At 38.2% G+C, this 17,084-nt stretch overlaps 2 protein-coding genes across 3 annotated transcripts; both read left to right on the plus strand.

Moving 5' to 3' along the window:
- Window positions 1–4,154: 4,154 nt before the first annotated feature.
- LOC111300086 (kinesin-like protein KIN-7G) lies at window positions 4,155–10,723 on the plus strand. 2 transcript variants are annotated; one of them, XM_022895707.2, is made up of 16 exons: window positions 4,155–4,265; window positions 4,372–4,646; window positions 4,783–4,928; window positions 5,216–5,654; window positions 6,221–6,310; window positions 6,421–6,521; window positions 6,618–6,731; window positions 6,807–6,888; window positions 6,967–7,034; window positions 7,137–7,202; window positions 7,291–7,415; window positions 7,935–8,271; window positions 8,635–8,739; window positions 8,826–9,722; window positions 9,894–10,201; window positions 10,306–10,723. In XM_022895707.2, exons 4-16 carry the CDS (start codon window positions 5,444–5,446, stop codon window positions 10,628–10,630), a joined length of 2,829 nt encoding a protein of 942 aa, XP_022751442.2. In that variant the 5' UTR covers window positions 4,155–4,265; window positions 4,372–4,646; window positions 4,783–4,928; window positions 5,216–5,443; the 3' UTR covers window positions 10,631–10,723. The 2 variants fall into 2 exon arrangements, with proteins under 2 accessions (XP_022751442.2, XP_022751441.2); XM_022895706.2 differs by having other exon boundaries at window positions 4,166–4,265; window positions 9,888–10,201.
- Window positions 10,724–12,523: 1,800 nt separating this feature from the next.
- On the plus strand, window positions 12,524–16,777 carry LOC111300088 (uncharacterized). The gene has a single exon (XM_022895708.2). The coding sequence runs from the start codon at window positions 13,263–13,265 to the stop codon at window positions 16,647–16,649; it is 3,387 nt and encodes a 1,128-aa protein (XP_022751443.1). The 5' UTR covers window positions 12,524–13,262; the 3' UTR covers window positions 16,650–16,777.
- Window positions 16,778–17,084: the final 307 nt, after the last annotated feature.

Raw genomic sequence — 17,084 nt, forward strand, 5'->3', positions numbered from 1 at the left:
AAAAATGTTTTAAGGGGATTCTTACTTTTATCAGTTATGTATTCTAGTCTATTCAAGTATAAATTCTCATTATAATCCGAATTATACAAAAAAGTAGTATTATAATTAGATTAAAGGCTCCCAATAGTATTTGGATTCCAATTAGGAAAAAAGGCCAATATGATCTGTTCTCTTGGGTTCTATGGCTTTGATTTAGACAGACCAGCGGTTCCTTCTTATCCCTGCTGCCATTCCATCAGATAGTATATTCTTCTGATTATTATAAGTATATTCTTCTGATTATTATAAGGCTAAAGCAAAACATATAGATGATCAATTGAAAAAAATAGAGTTGGCCTTGATTTTTAAATGTTTCTTTCATTTCAAATCAAATCTTATATACTTTTTGCTTTAAAGATAGCTAGTTACTGCTTTAGCACGCGTTTTTTGTACTGATCATTTGTCCGGATAACCATTTATGTGAAATTGACTATGATTTTTCCTCCCATCAGGGCAGGTAGAAATTTAAGTTCCAAGAAAAAAACAAAGCTGTCTGGTTTAGCTGTTGCCTAAGCCCTTTGAGTTATTGGTTAATGTTGAAGATGCTGCTAAAATAAGTAGCTAATGTCAGAGACAAATCCATTCAAGTATGGTTCATTTGTTCCCAAAAATGGTGATTTTGAAGGTTATAACCAAACATTACATCAAGGAAGAGCACATCCCTTTTAGCCCTTCGAGGTGTCCTAAAGACACAGTACAAAATTCCGAAAGTGAGAAATTTCTTTGATGTTTCCCCTTTACAACATGACATAACCAAATTTCCTTCTCCAATGTTTCACTCCAAGATAAAAGGACGAGGAAAGTTTTGGCACTTGACACACCTTTCTATAAACCATTCAGAGCATTTTTTTCTACGTAATTGCTCATGCATCATTAATTCATCATTGCATCACATGGTTGCAATACAAATTGCCCCTACAAAATATATACTAATCTTTGGTTATCATCTCAGCAGTTTAAAACAAGGCCTATCTGTCAACAAAAAAAAAAAAAATCAGTCTGGTTTTTTTGGCCCTGAGCACCTTTGAATCTCTTTTTCTTTCTTGGTTTCCATTTTGGCCGGTTTGTCTTTTTTCTGGAGGCCGGTTTTGACAATAACCATTTGACATGTCTGATCAGTAAGAGTCACCACCTCAGGATTAACATTTTCTTTACTAACATGAAATTTGGTTTCTTTCTTATTTGATTTCTGGTACAAATCTTGGATTTTCTATGGAACTAGAGTTTTGATAGCGCAGCAGAATATAGCTTGACAAGAAAGCTTATCCATATCCAAGCTGTCAATACAGCCACACAATTGGTGAGAGAGACGATGATGACGGCCATTCATAGAGACCGTAAGATATTCTTGAAATACTTGAACAGCAGTCACAACAATATCAGCATCAATGGATCTGTCTAGAACACGAATCAAGATTCAGGGAAGTGAAAAATATTTAGGAGACAAAGCGCAAAAGTGGTACCCTCGTGGTACACCCAGAGGCAGATATTTGAGATGGGGCTGCGAGTCTGTCTTTAAGCTTAGCTGTTTTGGGTTTTAGACAAAGACAACCCATGTTGTCTTGGACTCGATCCATGCAGGGAAAACAATTCAGCAGGGCTTACATAGGCCTTAAATTGTTCAACCCATGATTCTATCTATTAGAGATACCAATAACATATAGTGTTACTCTTTTGATTGCTATGCCAAAACAAAAGGAGACCAAAGGAAATACGATAGGCTGCATCTAGGGGACAGAGGCATGTGTCACGAACTTAAGGAAAAATTTTAAATTTTATATCAAATATAATAAAAGAGTTATTAGGGTATAAAAAGAGTTCACATTATTTTTGTCTTATGAGATATTTTTTATAGGATAAAATCGTGAGGTCAGAAAGTCAGAGTTGACAATACCTTATAAGGGTGTGAACTGTGACAGTTAGATTGATCTAAGACGTCGGATGAGTGGAGGTTCAGGTCTCAGAGTCATGCGGATTCGAAGCTTAAGTCTCGACCCGTGACAAACGGTATCAGAGACAACCCTAAATCGTTCGATCCACTTTAGAAGGGTGTGAACTGTGACAGTTAGATTGATCTAGGACGTCAGATGAGTGGATGCCTGAATCTCGGAGCCACGCGGGTTCGAAGCATAAGTTTCGACCCATGACAAGTGGTATCAGAGTCAGTCTTAAACCGTTCGATTCACGCCAAACGCTTCGAGGGAAGTAGGCAGGATAGTTAGCCTCCGTGACGCCTCTATGACGAGGGTGTCACGGATCTAATTAGGAGTTCTGAATCCCACATCGAACATAATAAGAGCGTCACTAGAGTATAAAAATGGTTCACACCATCTCTATTTTATGAAACGCTTTTTGTAAGATAAAATCGTGAGGTCAAGGAGTCAGAACGGACAAATACCTCACAGTGATGTGAATCGTGACAGTTAAATTGATTTGAGATATCGAATGAGTGAATATCCGAATCTCGAAACCGCACGAATTCGAAGCTTAAGTCTCAACCCGAGACAAATATGCTTTGCTGTCTAATACTGTTGAGCTTGGTGAGTAAAGACCCCATTTATATTTCAGATATGAACAAAACTTCAAATCAGGTTATTATCAGTTAGGCTTTCCTGCATGATTATCCTTTATGAAGAAATAACTATATGGGTAATCCAATTAGTAAGAAAGTATATTGCTGTCAAATCTAGAAGGTTTTACATGCAAAATGTCCTTAGAAATCTAAATGATAAGAGAGACGCATTGAAAGATTTAGCATGGTTTCTCTCGATAAACATGACAAAGCGACACATTTATTTGTTTTTGGGATTCGATGACCTTTTAATGTCAGAAACTTATTAGGGAAATAAGCAAAGCCTAAGTACGGAAACATGATACATCCATTGAACTTAGGGGTTTTGATGTATTTTCTGCAGCAACTCTCCTATATTTCATTGGTTCAAGCCCTTCGCCTTATAGAACATTCTGGGGGCGAACATTCTGATCGGATGTTTTAAACAATCTTCGTTTTGGTTTTCTATTGTGGGTCAAATTGCATTTCAAGAGAGAGGATATATAAAATAAAATGATTCATATACCTGAATTCAATAATATTGACCCATGAGCTACAAAAGCAAAAGGAAAAAAAAAAGACAAAGAAGGAAGTGATCATGCTCCATTTTTGTCCCCAAAAATCATTTTCCACTTTTACAAAGAGAAAAATTAAAATGAGATAAAAAGAAGGGATTGTTTTGAGGGAATAACAGTAGGATGAGCACATGCATGGAATCCAATCTTTTTAGTTCACAAATCTTATACTACTAATTATTATTTTGGTATACCAAGTTTAAGGTTCTTTGCCAACAAATTTTCTCACACATGCATGGACCGCCATTCAACTTTGAAGGAGGAATATGTTAAGTAATCGCTTTTCTCAACACATGAAGGGTTGCAATTATTAATCTTGGGCTTCGGTCAAAAAGGGTCCCCATGCTTCCTGTCTTGAGCAGCTATTGCCTGCCTATTTTGGAGGAAAAAAAATTCAAGGACAACTAATGGACTACAAAATCAGCAAGGGAGAGAACATTGCAAATTTAACCACAGTTCTATATACAAAATGGACTAATGGTATTCCTTTTAACCTTGTGTTTTGGGTTTCAGTAACTTTTTTAACTATAGTCGAATTCGACAATTATGAAATCAGCATGAAAAGTGTATCGGTTTGGATTTGGAATGTAAGATTTCTTAAAGGAAAATGAAGAAATGAGATACAGTTTTGTTGTTTCTTGAGTCTTGACATGCAAATTTTCTTTTTTGTTCTAATTATGTGACAGATTAATCTTCATGTATCCATAATTATCATCCAACATGTCTGATCTTTAAGATTTCTATGTACATTTCGCACGTAAAACATGAATGACAAACTAAAAAAATCATTGAAAATTATCCCAGACCTGTAGAAATGACCATGATAAGACATGATATTTTGCATTTTAACTGCCATGCATAAAAACTTCTATGAAGTGAATTAAATAATAGACAAAAATCTCTGCAATTTTAATTGTTCCAATGCCAAATTAGAACCCATCAAACTTCATAAATCATATATTTTAGCGCCTATCTAAGGATGGAAATCTACTTTAGATTCACTTTTTGTTGGTTCAGAAAAGCTAGTTTCATCTGGTGCTCTTGTCTTGAGCAATAATTTAATGCAATGACTAATGATGCTTGGTTGCTAAGAAAATTAGGTACAGCTTTTATGGCCAAAACTGTAATCTCATCAACCTCTATTATCAAAAGCTTTTTCATTTTGTTTTAATTCAAAGGCTAATTATGTTTTCACTTTAAATGCAGCTTGCAAACCAACTCACAATCAAAGAGAAGTAGACGCCATAACCACTTCAACATCTAAGTCATTGAATTAAAAGACCCCAGCTTTCCTCTTAAGTCAATGAAGATCACAGATTTTCTTCTCTTTTACTCTATGTTTCCTTCAACGTGTTCTATTTTGAAGATTCTGTTATAGAATTTTTACTTTTATGTGCATGCAAATGCAGCCTGGTAAGAGTCCCAAGTTTGAGGATTGAAAGCTGAAGAATTTGGAGTTGGGTGCTGATGTATTGATTCTGGTAAATATGGCTCAAAAAATGGGTTGGAATTTTTTCTTTTTTGCTGTAATTCTATGTTTGCAGAAAGGAATTCAACTTTGTTTCTTTTGCTCTATATTTGGATTAAGTTATTATTGGATTTTGTTGTTTCTTACAGGGCTAAATATAGACAAAACCTGAGCGCAGATAAGAAGAGAAAAAAATAGGTGATATTTGCAAATGTTCCAAACCCAAACCTGAGAGAAAGATAAAAAATTCCATGAAAAAGACCATGCAACGTGAATTCAAATTCTCAATCTCAAGGTAAAAGCTTCTTATATCTCAGACTATCTTTAGTTTTAACCTTCATTCTTTTATTGAATTAGTCCAAAAATATTCTGTATTTAAATGGTGTAACATGAGAATCTGACTTTGACACTCTGTAATTGGCGACAATCAAACTGGATATGAATTTGTGTTAACATTGAAATTTTTTAATAAAGAAGGGCGGATAAAGAAATGGGGCGGTTTGGTTTCTGGGTTGAGACAAGTTACTGAACAAAATTTTGGGTGAATTTAGCACTAACCCATGACTAATTTGTTGATTGCAGACAATGATTGCAACTGCCTAAAAGTTGGGTGGTCCTTACATTTTATAGAAGCCCAACAGAACCTTCATTGTCAAACCATTTGAATTGTGATGGCCCAGATTGACTAGAGATGATCAGCTGATAGGGAGCCGAAGTAAAGAGGCTAATATCGTTGATATTAGTCTCATTGTATTGAATTTTCTATTCATGGTATTACTTCTACCATTGTTTTGAGAGGAGAGCTGAGAGATGGGGGTGGATGGTGGAGAGGAGCAAATGCAAGAGCCAGCAGGCTGTGAGGAGAGAATTTTTGTTTCTGTTCGTTTGCGCCCTCTCAGTGAGAATGAAATTGCCAGGCATGATGTGTCAGACTGGGAATGCATCAGTGATAACACTATCATATACCGGAACAGCCTTTCGGTTTCAGAGAGATCTATGTACCCAACTGCCTGTACATTTGGTAAGTTAGATTCCAGTTTATGTAAATTTGATTGCTTTCCTCAGTCTTTCCTTACCTTTGGTAAGCTTTGAAAATGTCTCTCAATTCCTGGAAATAGCAAATGAATTCACTTGCATTTGAACCAAAATTCTTCATTTTCTGTTAACTGTGTTTAATGTTAATGTCAGTAGCTCTATGATAGAAAATTTTGCTGCATAAGCCCTTGAACGGCCCCAAACCCCAAGATGAAAAATTAGGATGGAGAAAAAGGAAACATTTTCTTTCAAACTGGCTCCCATAGTTGGAGTTCGAAATTCCTTTATGATTTACAATTTGTCACTTACTACCGTGATGATTTTATTGCCACTTTTTAGGTTTCAGGACATATTTGCTCAGCTTTCTTAATAAATGAATAATAAGGTGAATGGGTGCTTGTTATTACCAAGGCCTTAATTCTTGTCAGGAAAATTTGTTGTAGAGAGTATTTGTTATAGCATTTTATCATGTATGGAGTTGACATCAATGGTTTCTCATAGTTTTCTGATTTGTTTTTCTTTTCCATTCATGGGTCTGCTTGCTGATTTTAGACACAGTTTTTAGCTCTGATTGCCCCAATAGGCAAGTGTATGAAGCAGGAGCAAAGGAAGTTGCTCTTTCAGTTGTCAGTGGTATAAACTGTGAGTGCATCTTTTTCCTTTCGTTTTGGAGACTCCTTATAATGTTCTTTAGTGACTCCACACGACTTCCTGATCTCCTCCTTCAATTCCTAACATAAACTATTTTTCAGCAAGTGTTTTTGCTTATGGACAAACAAGCAGCGGAAAGACATATACGATGATTGGAATTACGGAGTATGCCATGGCAGATATATATGACTACGTACAGAGGGTAATGAAGACAAAATGGCTTTTGTGGCTCACTTGTGGTTATGCTTTTCCATTGTATTTCCCTCTTTGACAAAAAACAAACTGGACTTTTCTGTAGCACAAGGAAAGAGAGTTTATCCTGAAGTTCTCTGCTATGGAGATTTACAATGAATCTGTCAGGGACCTACTGAGTGCAGACAACACTCCCCTCAGGCTTCTAGATGATCCAGAAGTGAGTTATATCCTTTGTTTATGAGTAGCTTGTTATCTTATGGACTATCTAACTAACAGACAGCTACTTTGATAGAGAGGTACCGTTGTTGAGAAACTCACAGAAGAAACTCTGTGGGACTGGAATCATTTTAAAGAGCTTCTATCTGTGTGTGAAGGTATGAATGATCTCAACCAGTCTTCCTTTCACTAGCTTATGACTGCATATTTAAGCATGTCTTTGTGCACGTTGGCAGCTCAAAGACAAATAGGAGAGACTTCTCTGAATGAGACAAGCTCTAGATCCCATCAAATTTTGAGAGTGGTATGATTTATGTTTCATTGCAAAACTTTTAGTTATTGTTCACTTGACAATGATATGATATTTATTTTTTTTAAAACCATGTACCTATGTGCCACCCATCAGACGATAGAAAGTTCTGCACGAGAATTTTTAGGCAATGACAAATCAAGCACCCTTGCGGCCACTGTGGTATGAAACAATATATATTTTCATTCAAAGATTTGATTGGTCAACATATATTGGATGGCAGGTGACATTTCTATTCTGTTCTGTCTAGAACTTTGTTGATCTCGCAGGAAGTGAGCGTGCATCTCAGACATTATCAGCCGGTGCAAGGTTGAAAGAAGGTTGCCATATAAATCGCAGTTTATTGACACTTGGAACTGTTATCCGTAAGCTGAGGTGAACTTTTTATTAGAATTTTGTTTTAATGTTTGTAGCACTTCAAGAATCCTTTTTGTGGAAAACCACTAAATTTCATTGATTTCCTGTTCTTCAGTTTGATTAGACATGATCAAACATATTAGAGAACCAGTTGATAAGTGCAGGAACAACTTCAGTTTTGTGTAACTGATCATTTTCCAGTGTTGAGCCAAAAATAGCATCTATTATCATAAAATTTACAAATAGTTCTTTTCTTTTTCCCTCTGCATGCATTTGCCAGTTGTTTATGAACTCTCATTCTGATTCAACTTCAGTGTTCCCTTCCCCTAATGTTGATATTTTTTTTTGATCCATTGGATTGGGGATAGGGGATGGGGATGGTGGGGTTTGAACTCCCACCTTACATGTCTTCCTAAGCCTTCTTAGCCGCTAGGCCAAAAAGCTGAAGACTCCTTTAATGTTGATATTATATTGAAACTCAAGCACAAAACAAGTAATAATTACCATATATAGTTATAAATTTGTATTTGGCTGCAGCAAAGGGAGAAATGGACACATTCCTTTCAGAGATTCAAAGCTGACCCGTATACTTCAGTCTTCCCTCGGAGGCAATGCTAGAATTGCTATCATTTGTACCATGAGTCCGGCACGAACCCATGTTGAACAATCAAGAAACACCCTCTTGTTTGCAAATTGTGCCAAAGAAGTGACTACCAATGCACAAGTCAATGTGGTCATGTCTGATAAAGCATTACTGAAGGAATTGCAAAGAGAATTGATTAGATTACAGAACGAGTTGAGAAGTGCAGGAACAGGTTCTATTTCCTCTGATTCTGCTGTGTTGCTAAGAGAGAAAGACCTTGAGATTGAAAAGGTGATGAAATAGGGTAGCGAATAAATGCTTCAAACTCAAAGTACTATAAGTACCCTATACTTGCAATATCATATGTTTACTCAAGAAAAGAGAGTATACATCGATAATTATATTCAAATGAGTGTATATATACTGCCTTAATAACAGTATCTGGGACTTCTATATACTGCCATCGACAGCCATAATTTCTTTCTGCCATTCATAACTACATCTAGAATTTCTTTATGCTGGCAGAATGAATGTCTATATTTCTTATATTTTGACATTTAATTCCTCAAGCTTCATACAAAAGTTTTTCAGATTATTATTGTGAAAGATACAATTCATAATAGCTTATTTACTTTTTCTACCTGCTTCATGCAGCTAAAGAAAGAGGTGACCATACTGACTCAGCAAAGAGACCTTGCTTGGTCTGAGCTTGAGGATCTGCGACAAGTGATTAACGATGAAAGACCAGTGAAAATATGGGTATGTGCAGATATTAAATCATTTTATGCCTCTTTAAGTTCATTTACCTATCCAAAGTTTAATTCCCACCTGTCCTTCTTCACCAGGCAGGTCCAGACCCTCAGTACCCTAAACTGCGAGTGCGAAGTTCATGGGACTTTGAAAATTCAACCTGCACCCCTTCAGATAGACAAAGCTGCAGTTCTGAAGAGAGCTTCCTCCAGCTTCCTGACTTCAAACTGAATATACCGCAACTCAGTTCCTCCTCACAGCCGTCACCTAGAGTTCCTAATTTTATCGGATGTAATCTACGCCAGGAGGAAAATGGTGAACATGTTGATGAAAATTCAGAGGCACTTTGCAAGGAAGTTCGTTGCATTGACTCAGGAAGGTCAAGTATGAATAGATATTCAGACTCAAGTTTGTCAGGGTCTAGCCCAAAGATTTATCAAAATTATAATATGTTATCTCCGAGGGAAAAAGCAGCTATTTCAGGACTGATGGATGTTGGCAATGAAGACAGATCAAAGCGAGAATCCAGGTCATACCACTTGGAAAATAACAGCAACCATCCAGATATTGCTATTCCATCTGCTGAAAAACCATATTTACGTCAGTTGAATGAAGAAATATCTAGCTGTAGAAGCTTGAAATTAACTAGGAGTAGAAGTTGTACAGCGAGTCTGATAACTGGTTTGACCTCCCCGTGGATTGAGAGGGTAGTAAAGGATGAGAACACACCTCCCATAGGGAATGAGAAAGATTTCACTGGAAGACCAGACAGTTTCCAGAGAAAACTTTCTGCAATGAAGTATGATCTTCAGAACGAGGGCTTGTCTAGAAATGGATCTCAAAGTTCTTCAGCAAGTGCTGCTGGTATTGAGCTTAAGGCACTGAATATCCCAATTCCAGTGGAACACAATAAGGCTGGTTTCTGCACTTCAATTGGAGTAACAGAAGATATGTCTAATCTTAAGTATGAGAAGCATCTTGCTGATCATTCGGTGAGTGTTTGATTTCTTTTATCAACCCTTGTTAGTTACATGATCAAAACAGGACATTCATGCTAAATAATAAATAACAGCTCTTAACTTTATGTTTATACATTAATAATTAAGGGCACTTACTAAGAAAGTTCGTTTAAATATGATATTGTTCACGCATGGTAGGTACAGGTGACGGAGCCCATTTTACATGGCAAGACCGTTAAAGACGTTGGCTTGGACCCAATATCAGATAATTGTGGAAGCCCTTCAGCATGGCCTTCAGAATTTAAGAGGCTTCAAAGGGAGATCATTGAACTTTGGCATGCTTGCAATGTGTCATTGGTCCACAGGACCTACTTCTTTCTGCTATTTAAGGGTGATCCAAAAGATTTTATATACATGGAGGTGGAACACAGGAGGCTGTCCTTCCTTAAGAACGTATTTTCCCATGGCAATCAAACGGTGGAAAATGGACGAGTCCTTTCCCCTGCTTCAAGGTATAGATGCTTATTCTATCCAACTACAAGATCGTAGTAGCTTTTGGTACATTGGTGATACCCTTTTAATCCAAAACAACTAATTATTTATCTGTTGTAAACAGCATGAAGGCTCTCCGCCGTGAAAGGCATATGATGAGTCAGCGGATGCACAAGAGACTCTCCAAAGTAGAAAGAGAGAACCTCTTCCTTAAATGGGGCATCGGGTTGAACACGAAGCATAGGAGTTTGCAGTTGGCTCACCGCTTGTGGATTGACCCTAAAGACATGGACCACATTGCTGAGAGTGCTGCCACTGTTGCAAAGCTGGTTGGCTTTGTAGATCCAGAGAAGACTTTTAAGGAAATGTTTGGGCTCAACTTTACACCAGGACAACGCATACACAAGAGACAATATGGTCTGAAACGCAGTGTCATGTCTATCTTGTAGTGGTTATTATATATATGATAGTTTATACAGTTGAATTTCATATTGACATATACATTTGCAAGACTTCAATTTTTTACAGATTATGGTTTTGAATTTTCTGATTCTGATTTTACTGTAATGCAAGAGTCTCATCTCAAGCCACAAACGACATACAATCCTTTTCTTTGTGTTGCGGATATAGGTGAGGAATGATAAAAGAGTCTTTTATGATTTTTACCAAAATGGTAAGTTAAACATGGTAAGTAATCATTTTCTTCATTCTAAAAGTAAAAACAAAAAACCCAAAGCTGAAAAACTACAGTGAATGATATTTACTTTAAGATGCAGAGATTTCACATGTTGGTAGTTGCTCTTTGTATTGAAATTTCATTGTTGTTAGCCATTGTCTTTATCCAAATCAAACATTCAAGGCAATGCAGTTTGGATGGAGGATGGCAACAAAATAGATAGCATATCAATCCAACTGTGAAGTTTTGAGCAAGATTCTCATTTGTACATATTTTCAATTGTACGTACAAATTTATGGAGTTGGAAGAAGATTATTTGTATCATTTAATTCTCTTTCAAAACCATTTTTTCCCTCTTTATTGTTCAATGGTTGAATTAGGAAAAGCCTCCATCTCCAACCCTAAAACATGTCTGTCTGATTCAGAATCAGGATTGAAGACTCATCTTCATGTCACTTGAAAAGTAGTAATCAAACATCGGTTATGCAACTACTGTGATTTTCCAAATTTAGGCAGGCACAACACAGTTCACATGCTCATCAATGGGCCTGATGGGTCAGTTGCCAACCGTGAAGATCCCATTTCCATGCCTTTGTTTTGTACAAAATACATGAGAGTATATGTAATAGACTAATAGTATTAGCTCTAATTATGGGCTGGAATCTGCTATCTCATTAAGTGAGGCTGTTGATCCACCAATGCAAATTTATTGGGTTTAATCAGCTTTTAGTAGAGTTGGCTACAGCTTTCAATGGCAAGCCAGCTTTCAATGGCGGTTTACTCCAGGCCAATTTCTTTCATTGGCCATAATCATGATACCATAGGAAGCTAAGAAACAAGTCATTTATTTGGCAGACAGTGGTAAAGTCCACATCATTTTTTTCTGGTGTATCTGTCACATGTGATTGCACAAGGAAAATGAATATGACCATAATCTTTCTTAGCAGCAGCATGTATTACTTTTATTTGGCCAAAATTCAAAAAAATTCGATTCTGAAATAGTTCAAAAAAATGATCCAAGGACTAAAAACACCTCTAATTCCAAGTTATAAGGACCCCTAGGTTTCAACATGTCATCATAGCAAAAGCACATCATAATTTATCTTGCCTTTGACATGTAAAGTCTCTAAATCTAATTTAGGCTTTAAACCAGCTCCCTCCTAAACATAAATTAGTTCAAATTTGCCACCGAAACAATGTTCTCCTGTTGTCCGCATTTCAATTTATTTCCAATTAATGTTGCTCCTTTTGCATCATTCAATTAGTGTGGGGACTACCAAAGGTTGTGGCCCACCATGTTGATTAGCCTTTTGTCTGGTGGGCTTGCATCTTTCTTTTTTCTCAATTACACATAACTTGGACACTTTGGGTACTTACTTCATAATCCAATTGAAAAGAATGTGTGATAGAAATCTTCTTACCCCAATATACGCCATTTTAACATCTTCACCTTTGAATCAAACAGTGAAAAGAGAAAGGCTAAAGTTTGAAAAGTGATATCAGAATCAGAAATTTTGGAGAAAAGATAACAGGAAAATGTCAAAGGAGAAGAAAAAGAGATAATTGGACTAAAGGGTTAAAGACTTTAAAGGCATCTTGAAAAACATGACAGCACAGCCCGATAATCGAACATTATGAGGCTGCATATATAAACAATAATGCAGAAAGTCAATCCCCAATCCAGTTAAAAATGCTTAGTTGATCTCAGCCCCTACCTAGCTAGAAAAGAGAACTAGAAATGTTAAAAGCAAATTCTGAATTAAACCCACCACTACCAGCAGTGAGCAGGCACATGAACATTAACCTTCCCATTTGATACAACTAGGATTTCCCAAATGAGCTAACAGATCCAGAAAGCCAAAAAAAAAAAAAAAGAGAATAAAATATACTAAAAATTATTAAAAGAAAGAGAGAGAAATGAAAGATTACAACAGGGCAAAGATAAGATCACACAGGGCTCAATGATTCTGCCCATATCATATCATATGAGGTTAAAAAGAGCAAACCCCCTTTTATTCCAAACCCCACCATTTGCCGTTTCAAAAAGTGCTTATTCAAAGTGTTTTGGGGAAGAGGAAACCAAACCCACCCCACTGTTTACCCCTCAAACCAAACACTTCCGCCAAAACCCATAGTCCATTGTGAGAGAGAGAGAGAGAGAGAGAAGGAGCCTCAGCAATCAGCAGTATCATCTCTGTTGTTGTTTTTCTTGCGTGGGTCTCTCTGCTGACTACTCCTCCTGGCAAACTCTGCCCTCTGCCACAAATTGTATGGCAAAATTACCAACGCCTTTGTTACAGACGCTCCTCCCTTCTCTGCCTTCTTCATAAACCTTTCCACCCATTAGTAAAAGACTCGATTTTTTTTTTTTTGGCCACAGAACCAAACTTTGCCATTGTTAACCAATGAGTAAAGGTATAATTTTTTTCCTTTATTTGCTTCTTTGCTCACCATTCTTGTCACAAGCCGAGAAGAACCAAGATGAGATCCAAGCATTAACGTCTTTCAAGCTTAATCTCCATGACCCACTTGGAGCTTTAAACGGATGGGATCCATCGACCCCTGCGGCTCCATGCGACTGGCGTGGAGTTGCATGTTCCAACAGCCAAGTCACCGAGCTACGTCTACCTAACCTACGACTCAGTGGTCGAATCAGTGACCGTCTCTCTGATCTCAAGTATCTTACCAAACTCAGCCTCCGTTCCAACTCCTTCAACGGCACCATACCTTCCACTCTTTCCCAATGCAAGCGTCTACGCGCTGTTTTCTTGCAGTACAACTCACTCTCCGGGACATTATCGTCCGAGATAAGTAATCTCACTGATTTAACCATTTTAAATTTAGCTCAAAACCATTTATCCGGCCAAATCTCCAGTGATCTCCCACGAAATATCAAGTATCTTGATCTTTCTTCAAACTCGTTTTCTGGTTCGATTGCTAGAAGCATTGCTAATTTATCACAGCTTCAACTCATTAATCTCTCTTATAACCAGTTTTCCGGTGGGATTCCCGCTAGTTTTGGTGAGCTTCAACAGCTTCAATATCTCTGGCTTGATTATAATATTTTAGAAGGGACTTTACCATCTGCTTTAGCCAACTGCTCTTCGCTTATTCATTTTAGTGCCGAGGCCAATGCGCTTGGTGGGGTTATCCCAGCAGCTATTGGAGCTCTTCCTAAGCTTCAAGTTGTTTCACTTTCTCATAACAAACTCTCAGGAACGGTGCCGGTTTCTTTGTTCTGTAATGTTACTGTTTATCCGCCTTCCATTCGGATTGTTCAGTTGGGGTTTAATTTGTTTACGAATGTTGTTGGTCCTGAATCAGGGATATGTTATAGTGTTTTACAGGTTTTGGATCTTTCTGGGAGTCAGATTGGTGGGGGTTTGCCGTTATGGTTAACGCATGTAACAACGTTAAAAATGTTGGATGTTTCTGGGAATTTATTGTCAGGTGAGATTCCAGTTCAGATTGGGAATTTGTCTAGATTGGAGGAGCTGAAAATGGCTAACAATTCTTTAACTGGGGTGGTTCCTGTTGAGATTAAACAATGTGGTTCATTGCATGTTCTTGACCTTGAAGGAAATCGTTTTTCTGGTGAAATTCCTGGTTTTTTAGGTGGTATGACTGGTTTGAAAGTGCTCTCTCTTGGGGAAAATTTGTTTTCCGGTTCAGTTCCGGGGAGTCTTAGGAATCTTACTGAGCTTGAAACCTTGAATTTGAGACATAATAACTTGACTGGAAGCTTGCCAGATGAGATAATGGGATTGAGCAATTTGAGTACGTTGGAGTTAAGTGGGAACAAGTTTTCTGGTGAGATTCCTGCGAGTATTGGGAACTTGAGTCGGGTTGTTGTTTTGAATCTAAGTGCTAATGGGTTTTCAGGGAAGATGCCGGCAAGTTTGGGCAATTTGTTCAAGCTAACTACTCTTGATTTAAGCAAGCAGAACCTCTCTGGTGAGTTGCCGTTTGAGCTCTCAGGTTTGCCTAATCTGCAAGTCATTGCGTTGCAAGAAAATATGCTATCTGGGGATGTTCCTGAAGGGTTTAGTAGTTTGGTGAGTTTGCGTTATGTGAATCTTAGTTCCAATTCATTTTCCGGTCATATACCAGAAACTTTTGGCTTTCTTCATTCATTAGTTCTTCTTTCATTGTCTAATAATCACATAACCGGGGTGATCCCACCAGAGCTTGGAAACTGCACTGAGCTTGAAGTTCTCGAGCTTGGATCAAATTCTTTGACCACTTACATTCCTGCAGATCTCTCTCACCTTTCAGGGTTGAAGGTGCTAGATTTGGGTGGTAACAACTTAACAGGAGAAATCCCAGAGGAAATCTCCAAATGCTTGTCATTGACCACTTTGTTACTAGATGCTAATCAGCTTTCTGGAAGCATACCGGATTCTCTGTCCAAGTTATCAAATCTTACAATGCTGAATCTTTCTTCCAATAACTTGAGTGGAGAGATTCCTGTTAATCTCAGTCTTATTTCTGGATTGGTCTACTTTAATGTCTCAAGGAATGACCTAGCAGGGGAGATTCCAGTAACTCTGGGTTCTAGATTTAACAATCCATCAGCATTTTCAGATAATCCAGACTTATGTGGAAAGCCATTGCATCGAAAGTGTGAGGATATAGCTGAAAAGAACAGGAGGAGAAGGTTGATTCTTTTGATTGTTGTGGTAGTGTGTGCTGCTTGTCTCTTGTCATTGTGTTGTTGCTTCTATGTTTTCAGCCTATTGAGATGGCGCAAGAAGCTCAAAGAAGCTGCCGGGGAGAAGAAACGGAGCCCTGCAAGGGCTAGTTCTGGAGCAAGTGGAGGCCGAGGCAGCACCGACAATGGAGGGCCAAAGCTTGTCATGTTCAATAACAAGATCACACTAGCAGAAACAATTGAAGCAACTCGGCAATTTGCTGAAGAGAATGTGCTTAGCAGAACCCGATATGGGTTAGTTTTCAAGGCTTGTTACAATGATGGAATGGTGCTCTCTGTTCGCCGTCTACCAGATGGATCATTTGATGAAAACATGTTTAGGAAAGAAGCTGAATTTCTAGGCAAAGTGAAGCACCGGAACTTAACAGTTCTCCGCGGCTACTATGCAGGGCCACCTGACTTAAGGCTCTTGGTGTATGATTACATGCCCAATGGCAACCTTGCAACACTCCTACAAGAGGCATCCCACCAAGATGGTCATGTCCTCAATTGGCCAATGCGCCACCTAATTGCTCTAGGCATTGCCCGTGGTTTAGCCTTTCTACACACATCCAACATGGTTCATGGAGATGTCAAGCCCCAAAACGTTCTATTCGATGCTGATTTTGAAGCACATTTGTCAGATTTTGGCGTGGATCGTCTCATAGTTGCAACTCCGACAGAAGCTTCCACTTCAACCTCAGTTGGCACATTGGGTTATGTATCCCCAGAAGCAGGTCTAACAGGGGAAGCCACCAAAGAATCAGATGTCTACAGCTTTGGCATTGTCCTGCTTGAACTACTCACAGGAAAGAGACCAGTTATGTTCACACAGGATGAAGACATTGTGAAATGGGTCAAGAAGCAGCTTCAAAGAGGCCAAATCACAGAACTTCTTGAACCAGGGTTACTTGAGCTTGACCCTGAATCATCAGAATGGGAAGAATTTCTCCTAGGAGTCAAAGTCGGGTTACTTTGCACAGCTCCAGATCCACTTGATCGACCAACCATGTCCGATATTGTGTTCATGCTTGAAGGTTGTCGTGTAGGCCCTGATATTCCTTCATCAGCCGATCCCACCTCTCAACCCTCACCAGCATAAACCACCCTAAATCCAAAGCCTTTTTTTTTTTTTTTACTTTTCCTGTCTCATGAAAACTTTTTAACCATTTTTTTTTTAGTTTAAGAGAGAAAATGTAACACTAGGGTGAAAGTTTTTTATTTAGTTAATTCTTCTTGTTCCATTTGCTTTCTCGTTTGTTACTTTTCTTCCTTTTACAACTTTTGCAATTGTTTCTTTTCAATTGACGCCGGCCCTGGAGGAAAGTGGGGTCTAATTGAGAGAGTGAAGTAAAAAAAGTTCAACACTTCTCCCAGTCAACGAAAGACAGAGGCTCAGTTCAAGATGTCCGAAAGCGGACAAACGTTGGGGGCCCACCTGAGTGTTTCGCGCCAAATGTGCGAGGATTGCTGTGCCCTGGATTTGTCACGTGGCACAATGAAAAATGTAGCCGTTAAATTGTAGACCCCGAGATGT

Source organism: Durio zibethinus, chromosome 18 (genome assembly GCF_047325235.1).
Source record: "Durio zibethinus cultivar Kanyao isolate XHJ-2024 chromosome 18, ASM4732523v1, whole genome shotgun sequence".
Taxonomy (NCBI): Eukaryota; Viridiplantae; Streptophyta; class Magnoliopsida; order Malvales; family Malvaceae; genus Durio; species Durio zibethinus.